The sequence below is a fragment of the Neomonachus schauinslandi genome, chromosome 1 (assembly GCF_002201575.2).
Source record: "Neomonachus schauinslandi chromosome 1, ASM220157v2, whole genome shotgun sequence".
NCBI lineage: Eukaryota > Metazoa > Chordata > Mammalia > Carnivora > Phocidae > Neomonachus > Neomonachus schauinslandi.
In genome coordinates this window covers 25,328,563-25,340,324 of record NC_058403.1, presented here as the reverse complement: position 1 = coordinate 25,340,324, position 11,762 = coordinate 25,328,563, and the positions used below count along the sequence as shown (strand labels likewise).

At 36.9% G+C, this 11,762-nt stretch overlaps 1 protein-coding gene across 2 annotated transcripts in view; it reads right to left on the bottom strand.

Moving 5' to 3' along the window:
- Positions 1–9,073: 9,073 nt before the first annotated feature.
- Positions 9,074–11,762, bottom strand: part of C1H21orf91 (chromosome 1 C21orf91 homolog) — a 28,324-nt gene continuing 25,635 nt past the window's right edge. Inside the window, exons 4-5 of one of the 2 annotated variants that reach the window (XM_021679279.1) lie at positions 10,581–10,643; positions 9,074–9,415 (exon numbers count right to left, since the gene is read on the bottom strand). In XM_021679279.1, the coding sequence (XP_021534954.1) occupies positions 9,249–9,415; positions 10,581–10,643 (230 nt within the window). In that variant the 3' untranslated portion in view covers positions 9,074–9,248. The remainder of the gene's footprint in view (positions 9,416–10,580; positions 10,644–11,762) is intronic. The other variant, XM_044913801.1, reaches the window with a different exon arrangement.

Genomic DNA, 11,762 nt, shown 5'->3' with positions numbered 1-11,762 from the left:
TTCAGTTTAGTTTACTCCAATTGCAAAAACAGTCCTACTCTGTATTTACAGCAACAAAATCTAAATGCAAATGGAGAAATTCAATCAATGGCAAGTCATGGACCCCAATCTCTATCTCTTCTAAACAGTCTGGCAGGCCTGTCTCTTGCAGCCAGGACCTCTCTCTCACTCCTCAGAAAGCATCTATTTAGCACTTCACCACTTCTGAGCCTCTGACCCCATCATCTTTTCCTTTTCTCTCAAAAAAATAGAATCAGCCGGGTGGGGGCTTTCTCAGCTTACTCCCTTAAACACATTCATCTGCAGTTTTGCCTTCTCTCCAATGTGAAAGCCTGAGATGATCCTAAACTTCTTCAAAGACAAACCATTCTAGATGTGCTATTGTGTTCTGCCTCTTCAGTACTTTACTCCTTTTATGATGACTACTTCTCCATCTGTAGTCTTTCCACTAGATCTGTCCTTAGTATTTATGCATGATCAAGTACTTCTTGACTTAAAAACATAACCTTGGGTCCACATCCAGACTTCAACTTCATTTATGGTTAAAATTCTTAGAGATCACACCCCGGGTCCACTATCCTCTTTACCCACACTTCAATTCATTTTGATCTACTTTTGCTCCTATAGGTCCATTAAAACTGTTCTCATTGAATTTTTGGTTGCTAAATCCAATGGACATTTTTCAACCCTTATCAACTTAACCATGGGGTGGACTCCTTTTCAGTTGACCAAGAAAGTCTTGTTGGCTTTTGTATCCCTTGGCCCAAAGCCTCCGGGTCTTGTAAGAGTTCCTGGCACTTAACCAAGTCTCAATTTGATGAAAAAAAATTTTTTTTAAATGGGGAATAGGAGCCAAATGGTGAAGGCTTTTAACACTGAGGTCTGAGAATTAATTTTCATTTTATGGACAGTGGTCATCTAGAAAAGTATGAGCAGGGAAGTAATATTGTCACATCATTTGGGAAGTAAACTCTGGGGCAATGGATGGTTTAGAGCAGTGGTTTGCGAAGTGCTATGTAGACCAGCAGCATCAGCATCACCTGGGAATTTGTTAGATAAAAGTTTATAGGTCCCACCCCTGACCTATTGATTCAGAAACTCTGGAGGTGTGGCCAAATGATGTTATGTCTCATGAAATTCAGAAGAACCAGTGGTTTGGAGAAGAAACAGAGACAGAACCAGTGTGAGTTATCAAAGGCCTGAAATGGTCATGGAGGTGTTGTGAAGAGTGGGAGACCAGGAGAAATGTATTCAATCACTGGATGAAGGCCTTAGGCATTTCTTGGATAACAACTGATTTACTCTTAGAGAACATGCAGTCCTAGTGCTGCCTCTGAAGTCTCATTCGCATATTCATTCAACAGATGCTTACTGGGCTGAAGGTCATTTAGTATTAACAGGGAGCACATGGGCAAAAGCCCTGAGCTAAAGTTATGATCTTCACTGTTTCTATAAGATCATCTCTTCCAAGATCCCGCTAGATACAAACTGTGAGCACTTTCAGTAATTAGTGGAGAACAGTGAGAGGTTCTCTGATGTCACCCCAAGTCTGAACAGTGAACATCTTTTAACAGGAAAACAGACATCCACATTACCAAAAGGTTTATTTTCTTTTCAGAATTTTCCCATTTTCAGTTGACCCAACAGGCAGACCATGTGGTCCTAAGGGCTCTCAGCAGTTCACTTTTAGGAACCAATTTTATTAAGATCTCAGAGCAAGAGAGCATTGGACATGGACCCAGTGGATGAAGTGAGGAGTAACTGAATTCTCAGTTACAAACCAGGGAAAGCAACTAGTTGACTTAGGCTGAAAAGGAATTTATTCAATGGGCAGAGAGCACCCAGAAGGCTTGGAAACCAGCAGGAACAAAACCTACAAGATTCATGGGCAGATTTACACAGAGCAATGGCTCCTCAATACCAGGTGCCAGGAGCTTACCTGCTGCCCCTACTCGGTATTGGATACTGGATGTTTCTCCTATTGATGGACACCGCTGCTCTCAAGATGGATCCTCCCCTACCCCGATTCTCTGTTTTGCCGATCAAGGTAGGGTGTCTCAGATGCAAGAGAGGTTGGGATTAAGTGTTTGCTTCTAGAGGTAAAGGTGGTTTGTGCCATTTGAACACAGGAATGGAATTCAGATGCAGAGCACCAAAAAAAAAAAAAAGAGAAAACCACTAATACAAACTTGCAAGTTGTGTAATTTAAGATCGTAGTGATCTAAGATGCCATCTAGATCAGATCCCAGAAGTAAAACCTTTTATGAATAACTCAGAATACCAATATATGTGATATAAAAAGGACATTATTCTGCATGCTGCTCTCCTTCCTTTCTATCCTACACATGTACACCTACTTGCTAGGCTCTAAGATAACCTGCAAAGAATTCCAGGCCCTATAAGGACATTTATTTATTTATTTTAAAGATTTTATTTATTTGACAGAGAGAGACACAGCAAGAGAGGGAACACAAGCAGGGGGAGAGGGAGAAGCAGGCTTCCCGCGGAGCAGGGAGCCAGACGCAGGGCTTGATCCCAGGACCCCGGGATCATGACCTGAGCTGAAGGCAGATGCTTAACGGCTGAGCCACCCAGGTGTCCCCCTATAATGACATTTAAAGATGAGGAAGAACAAATCATTTTATAAATAGTTTGAAAATTCCCATGAAGGCTTGGGAACTGGGCAGGAACAAAGGTGATAAAGGAGCAGTAGGCTTGCATTTTACCCACTCTTTGCTCTGGCTCGGTGAATTCAGGCTTAGAAAAGTGAAGTGACCAATTTCCCTTAACATCACAAAGTAGTTAAAGCTAGACAGGAGAACAATGTTATTTGTGGTCTGATGCTCTTTCGTACTTTCTCCAAACCAGACTCTCTTGGTCTTCATTGCCTCCTCTGGAAAACAAAGTGGTCTTAGACTGTTAGACATTCAAAAGACCTTCAAGGATGATTACTGTTCTCTTAGCAACCCATTAAATGTTCCAGTTCTCCAACATCCCTTGTTTTGTATTCAGCCTCTTATCTTTTGTACAACTGTCCTTGTTTCCTAGTTTTAAGCTATCACAAAAGCATATACATTACTTTAAAAATCATTTGTGGGGAAAAATAGTAATGTAAATAGTCGGATTCATGATGCTAACCACAAGTGACCTTGCATACTTTAACTTCTATTTTTTTTTTAAATTTATTTCTTATGTAACCTTCCAGGGTTTCATTATGCAAACAATAACAAAGATATTTATTTCCCCTCTATACTCTAAATTTTTTTTTTTTTTTAATATTTTATTTATTTGAGAGCGAGCGAGCACGAGCAGGGGTGGGGGAAGGACAGAGGGAGAGAATCTCAAGGAGACTCCACACCCATTACACAGCGTGCAGCCACACTCGGGGCTCAGTCTCATGACCCTGAAATCATGACCTGAGCCGAAATCATGACCTGAGCCGAAATCAAGAGTAGGATTTTTTTTTTTTTTTTAATATTTTTTATTTATTTATTTGACAGAGAGAGAGAGAGACAGCGAGAGCAGGAACACAAGCAGGGGGAGTGGGAGAGGGAGAAGCAGGCCTCCTGTCGAGCAGAGAGCCCGATGTGGGACTCGATCCCAGGACCCTGGGATCATGACCTGAGCGGAAGGCAGACACTTAACGACTGAGCCACCCAGGCGCCCAAGAGTAGGATGTTTTAACCGACTAAGCCACCAGGTGCCTAACTCCTTCCCTCTATACTATATATGCTGTTTTGTATTTTGATTTTTTTCACCTAATGTATTTTTTTAAGATTTTATTTACTTAGGGAGAGAGAAAGAGAGCGAGAGCACAAGTAGGGGGAGTGGCAGAGAGAGAAGCGGGCTCCTTGATGTGGGACTCAATCCAGGACTTGGGATCATGACCTGAGCTGAAGGCAGGCACTTAACCAACTGAGCCACCCAGATGTCCCTAACTTCTATTTTTAATTTTCTTTTCAGAGCCAATTTAAACATATTCGCAACAGCTTTATTCATATTAGCCCCAAACTGGAAACAATTCAAATGTCCATCACACGTGAATGGATAAAAAGTTCTAATACATTCCTACAATAAATGAACACATCAGAAAAAAAAAAGAGGGCACAAACTAGTGATCTTTGTGTTACTATGGAAGAATTTCAAAGCATCCAGTAGAGTGAAAAAAGCCAGAGGCAAGTGACTATAGTATATCCTCTATGATAATATTTATGTAAAGTCCTGAAGCAGCCAAATGCAAATTACAGGGCTAGAAATCAGAACAGTGGAAGGGAAATGGGGAGTCAGGCAGACACTGGCAAGGGACACAAAGGTTGACGGTTAGCCAGTTATGTACATTTGTTAAAACTCAAACACCACACTTAAAATCTGTGTATTTACTGTATGGAAAGTACACTCCAATTTAAAAAGTTGCACAGTTATCTGGTCAGCCACAGGAATCTTATTTCCTGTTTCTGGGCTCTTGGGACACAGGCGGTAATAACTATCAATGAGAGACTTTCACAAAACATTAAGATAAACTGTTAGATAATGATGGTTAAGTATAGATTCCCTAAGCCTGCAAAACCAGACCCTTCTTATAGGTCAAAAAAAAAAAAAAAAAGAACATTTAAAAATATACACTGAAGCTAACAGATCTAACAAAATATTTATTTTATTGTTGTAAAATTAAAAATAGTAGACAAGCATCATAGTTACAGTTCCAAGGCAGAATACAAATATATAAATTATTGCAGTTTTAAAAGAAAAAATTGCCAAGTAATGTCTAAAACTCTTTTAAAACCAACTTGTTTTTCACCACTGCAGTTTCATTTTCTTTTTCCAAAGACCCTAGCACAATTCTGTAAAGTAAATTTCTAACAGCAAAGAGAGATCAAGTTCAATGACCACAGTATATGCTACTCAGATTTAAAACAAGGTTAACACACACATACAAACCATAAAAGTAGAGATGATGGCATTTAACAGAAATCACAATGGAACACTTTCTAAACTCTTTTGGAGACAGCAGAATGGAAATAAATATTCTACATGTTTCAAGAAAAACACATTTACTAAAATTCCTTGGAGGGGTGTGCAGTTGAGGGATGTTCAATGAACACTTTTTGGGGGGCGAGGGCTCAATATTCATCTTCATGATTTTTTGGTTTTACTTTGGTAAGCTTAAAATTGTGTACTAATTCAGTATGCATTAGTAATTTGGACTCTTTTTAAACTAAAAAGAATAGGGAATGTATACGTTACAAACTAGGTGCTAAAAAAATCTTAGTGCTAGGGACTTGTTATGATTGGTTCATAGCAAGGTGACCAAATTGCTAAAGGAGTTAGATTAAATTATAACAAGAGCAATTAGGAAGGGATGAAGTGAATGCAGACACTGACGTGTAGGACAAAACCTCGTTATTCCACAGTATGAGAACCCTCCTCCAAGATCCCTTTGCTTGTGCCAGAGCCCTAGTACCTTATTATTCTGCTAAATAAACCCTTTCCCACCCCACCACCACAAAACTTAATGTGGCAAGAATAACCTGTTGAAGGTTTTATCTTTTACTGATTCTCACCACAAATTTCCTCAAGTAATTATTTCCACCAACCCAAAGTTAAAAATACAATTAAACACTGAAATGAAAATCAATTGCCCTTGCTTTACAGCTGCATCTGAACAAAAGATCTTTAAAAAGTTCGTAGAGTAGTAAACTTTTTATTAAGTACTTAAAAATACTCAAGATATCTTACTTTAGCATAAGCAGTATCTCAGTAAATCAGAAAAAAACACTGTAAGAACTTCACATTGTACCATTTGAAAATTTTCATGTCACAACCTAATTTTAAGGTCACCAACTGAACCTCCTTCTAAGCTACACAAATAATTTCTTTAAAAGTTCTTAAGTTTAGAGCATATACATTTTGAATTGCATTTTACAATATTTAATAACACAAGCAGATTTCTTCTAAAACAAAACAAACCAAAATAAAACCAAAATTGGTAAACATCAACACACACAAATAGATCTTCAAAAATTAATTTAAAAAAAACCAGCAAAAACTGACAAGCTTCAACAGTGTAAACACCAAGGTAAAAATATGTATCAACAAAACAAGTACTTTAAAACCATTTTCAGTGGTAAAGAATGTGATCAGATGAAAAACCCAAGAAATTTCAAGATGCCTGTCGAGATCCCAACAAAATAGAATATACTTTGACTATATTTTTGAAATCACTTTCCAACATGAATTTATTTTAAAAATAATTCTCAAGTGTATACAAAAATGGGCACTTTGTGGTGAAATGAGCATAAAATTTGAAGAACTAAGAACATTTCTTTGCTCCAATATCTAAGGAACTACATGATGGAACAAAACGCCACTATTCTGCTCTCTGCATCACCTGTTACTGGGTCCTAAGTGCATGCCTTATTTTTTTCCTTAAAGAAAAAAAAAAAAAGACTAATTTGGATATTAAATGCTACGATCAAAGGAAGACAATCTCAAATTAGAATAGATTTTTAGCTTAATTAAAAGTCTGAACAAATTTGAAAACTTGAATCTTGAAAGTGAATAGTCTCGTGTGATCAAAATTGCTTTTGACTTCAAATTGATTTTTTTAAACTCAATTTGTCTAATTATGAAATCTAACATGAAAAAACATTAGTCTTATTTCACTCCCCTTAATCATATAAGCTCTGAAAATGTTAGTAACAGCTGATAGGCAGTCTTCTCCCTTTTGCTGTTTCTGAAACTGATGGCATGTATGAGATTTTCTTCTAAACTTCCTCAAAAAGTACTAACAACTATACAGAAGAATAGCCAAGTATGGTAACCAATATTTGTAGTATTTCATCTTCTCTCAAGATGGAACTTCATTCTGTCCCTTATTCTTATTTTAGCATATAAAATAATTGCATATTCAATCAAGAAAACTAACATAGGAATCAGTTTACCAAATAGTTGGATAAACTGCTGTACAAAATCCTTCAAGAAAAAATTCTTTTACTACAATATTCATCCAAATAAAGTACTAATGTGAGTACCAGCACCACAGATATTTTTTTTTACAGCACCTTTCCTTTAAAGAGCTTAGGCAGAAATATCTAAATGGAATAAATCAGAATCCCGAATTATAAGACCTTAGTACATGCACCATCCCACCCAATTGTTCCAAACTCAATTAGTAAAGCTACATATTTGCCAGAAACAAAGCAAACACTTTTCTTTGGATTAACGCTGTTGCATTTAGGACTGCACCATATGGCTCATACTCTGGAAATATGCTACTACTGATATCAAATGCAATACATCCCAAACTTTTATGACTGTCCCTAAGTGATCTAAATAGAAGCACAAACGTGTGCAAACACACTGGCTAGTAACATTCTTGATGAATTATGCCAAAAAAGAGCAAAGTCAAATTAAAAAATGTGACCTAACAACTAAGCACTTACTAAGATATTTACTGCCATCATCAGGAAATGTCTTTACTCAACTTATAAAGTAAATTTATAAAGATTTTGATATTGCACACATTCAGTTTAAAGCTTATCAAAACTAAGGCAATGCATCCCCACTCCCTGGATTTTAAATTCATTTTGGATGACTCAAAAAATCGACAGAAATTGAAAACATTTTTCAAAAGCTCCAAAACCAGTTATGTCATACTTAAATCAATTGTGGTTATCAATTAATACTCTCAGGCAAATTTAACACATCTTAGCATTACAAAAAGTTGTTTTCTACTAGATAGAGGCATTTCTTTGCTTAGTCAAATACTGTTCGTGTGTTCAAGACTCAAATCTGACCCACGCGGGGGCAGGCTGCCAGATTTAAGATAGAAGTCATTCATATCTTTATGCACGAAGCTGCCAAGCTAATGGGCTTTTCTGCAGGTTCTTTCAAGCAAAGGATCTTACCTCATAAATACATTCTAAGTACCAACTAAAAACAGAATTTAGAGCCCATTTTAATTCTGCACTGGTTATGATTTTACTATGTAATACACTGTTAAAAAACGTATCTAGCTGTTCGAGATGACCTACTAGTTCAAAATTCTTTGGCAACATCACAGGCAACTTCCAAGAATATCCTTTCGAAATGGGCTTATTTTTTTGAACTAGAGTCTTACTTTTCTGTGTCAAGCAGTGTTCTCTTTCCTCCTTTAAATTCTAAAGTTTAGAAAAATACCTCACAATGCCTTCTTTGGGTACAAATTTCAGTGATGCTGCTAAGAGAATTTGGACAGTTTAAGGATTCTTGAACCTGTATCTGAAGCGGCAAACAGAAGAATTTGAAGCTTTTTTCAAAGATCGGACAACAATTTTGCAGCACATTCAATTTGACAGATATTACGTTTGACTTGGAAGTGAGGCTTGACTTACTCTGTCCAAATTCTAACACATCAAAGTCATTAGAATGAAAATAATAATGAAGTAGAAGAGGCTTTTACTTCTATGGAGACAAGGTGACATATGAAAACTAGATTAGCATTTTCTTTCTGAACTCAGAACTGCTTTTGTTAGAAAAAAATAATGTACTTTTTTTTCCTTGGATACTTGCTTTAAAAAGTTATTAACTCCTCTTTCATATAAGAGTTATTAGAAGTCAAAACAATTCAACTAGATAGAGATCTACTCCAAAATACATTTATCTTTGGAAAACAAGATAATAGTAAAAAGAGCATATTAAGAGAATAAAATGCAGGGATCTGAAATATGGATGAACATATTCACACAGGAAAGTGTAAATATACAGAGGCATTCAAATACACATTTATAAAGAGAACGGAAAGGTACCTAAAATAGCATTTTTATATATAAAATTTTCATATTAAAATATTGCTCATAATAAATAAGAGGTGTATTATGAATTCCATTTCCCTCTTAAAATTATCTTTAGTAGTTCAGACTAATCTAAGGAGTTTTTAAAAATTTTCTGTTTTGACAGGTGAATTACATTAAAATATGTTTAATAAAATCACACTGTAACAGTAGTCACATGTGGTAAGTTAGGGAGGGCCATTTAGTAATTATGGGAAGAAGATTCCCAAAATGAACCAAAATGATTAATTCTAGAAGACTAGAGCGTAACGATCTGCTTTATTTGACGAAGATGTTAGATACTGCCTTCAGCTTTGCAAATTTAATGACCATAAAAAAATGGACCACAACTTTCTTCAACTTCTTCAAAGTTGGCATGTCTGGCAGACCAATAAATGGTAGGGGCATGAGGGCAAAGGACGTAAGTGTAAGTTTAGTTTAATTGTTTATGGGTAGGTGTGACTTCGTTCCTGTTCGCCCCACTTGCAGACATGGTAACTTGGAATAGTTCTTGAGAAGCTGTTCGATGGCAACGTGGCGGACGTGGAGCTCTGAGGCCAAAGAATCTTTTTCTTGCACTTGGTGTGTTAACTCTTCAAAAACTTCTGTAAAGATTTAAAAGGTAGTTAAATACATAAATGGGTTCAATCAGTATCTACAATGGCTTATGGACAGGAAGTGCCCATTAATATCTAGGTCTGGAAACCCCTCTAAGAGGCTTTGGAATCAGACTACCTTCATTTCTGAATTCTTGTTCCTACGCTTTTATGAGTCTCAGGCAAGTAACTTAAACTACATTTTAATTTCCTCTTATGTATAACCTCGATATTGACAGTAAGCACCTCACAGGCTTACTGTGAGGAGCAAATGAGATCATACCTGTAAAGTACTTTCCACAGAATAAGCACTTGATAAATAGAAGCTGCTATTACTATTATTATTGTTACACTGGCTGTGGAATTAAGGAAGGGGTGATGTAATCCTTAATCTGTTATTAACCGAATGTGTGATCTTGGAAAGCACCTTAATGTCTCTGAAGTGTTTCCTCACCTAAATGGGAATCAAGTACTTTAAAAAAAAAAAAAGGAAACAATTGGGGAATTTGAGCATTAACTGTTGTTAGTGTTAGCATACTATTTGATGATGTCAGAAGAATTACGAGCTGTTTTTCTTTTTTTTAAGGTGTGATAATGAGGTTGTGATTACCTTAAAAAAAAGTTATGTTTTAGAGAAAACCCTGAAGTATGTGTGGACAAACAATATGTTGTCTGGAATCTGTTTCAAAATAATCCAGCTGGGGGTGGGGGTGAGGTGAAAGGAATGGGTGGCAAGTAGAGCTGAGAGAAAATTAGCTATGCTTCTGATAGTAAGTTGAAGCTGGTGAAGATGGGTAAAGGGGTTCACTATACTATTCTCACTACTTTTGTGTTTGAAAGTGTTTATAATTTAAAAAACTCCACAAAACAGGGCTAATACAACCTTGTGGAACTGTCAGGGAGTGCATGCCCAGGTGCCTGGCATAATAAACTTAGGATGAGGTAGAGGTTCAGCTCAGAGGTAGAGCTCTCCATTTTTACTGCAATAAGAAAAACTTATTTCCTCTTGATTTCATAAAGACGTTGTTTTCTTATTCTTTTTGCGCTGGGAACTCCAATAGGTTCTAATCCCATTTCCAAATTTAAATGCGGATAAAGCTAATAGTGTCCTGTCACAGGGGATTTTCTGTATCAACATTTTCACATGCATAAAACATTGACACTGATTCTTTACCCTGTATTTCCTGTCGGAGCTTTGCTTTCAGTTGCTTTACCTCACCAAGAGTCATCGAATTCACTGAAACATGAAAATATGTTAATTACCACAATAACATGGGAAAATAAACCATCTACATCACTAAAACAATATTCTATTTTTATTTTTTTTAAAGATTTTATTTATTTATTTGACAGAGAGAGACACAGCGAGAGAGGGAACACAAGCAGGAGGAGTGGGAGAGGGAGAAACAGGCTCCCCGCGGAGCAGGGAGCCCAATGCGGGGCTTGATCCCAGGACCCTGGGACCGTGACCTGAGCCGAAGGCAGACGCTTAACGACTGAGCCACCCAGGTGCCTCCAATATTCTATTTTTAAAAAAACACTGGCACTTATCTGTCAATATAGTATTCACCAATATTCTAGGACTCATTCATTAACTCCTGCAGGGTAGAGGACATTTTCAAATCCTACCGCAACCCACAGTAAGAAACATTTTACACCAGTACACATCCCAGTACACCTCCACCTGAATCAAAAGTTTTGCCAGAGAATACTTAGTATTACATCCATTGGATTCTCTTGTGTCCCTTTGTTTCAGTTTTTAAAAAGTGCTACAAGTCACTACTCATTAAGTTGATTATACTTAAGCACTACATAGTTCATGATGCACAGTGGGAAAGACACAAAAGTACTGTGGAAATAATCTGAAAAACTGATTTGTCTACCTTGTTGTGTGACCTTAGATAATTCATATGTAGAATCAAGAAGTTGTATAAAAATACACCCATAGTCCCTTCGAGCTCTAAAATCACTTGACTTAGAGTCAATTAAAATTATCTCAGCTTCTGTGAGTTTTTGCAGAAATAAATGCAAACTGAAAGGCTCACTTTTTCCAACTTTAAAATAAGTGCACACATTACCTCTGTCCTTTAGTGAAATGTCAGATTTTGGCTTTTGAAATGCCACCCCCAGTCAATCAGTGTTGTAGGGATGAGGAATGGGACAGTGTGTGTTAGCCAATGCTTGAAGACGTACTTCTAAACTATATGAACTCTGAACTTCCTTCTGTTTGTCAATTCCATTAGTTTAATAAATTTAAAATGGCAAAAGATATGATGGACTGTAGAATTCGAATGCTTTACGACATAATGAGGAGTATTTCAGAGAACTGATGGAAAATTTTTGGGGGGGAGGAGGG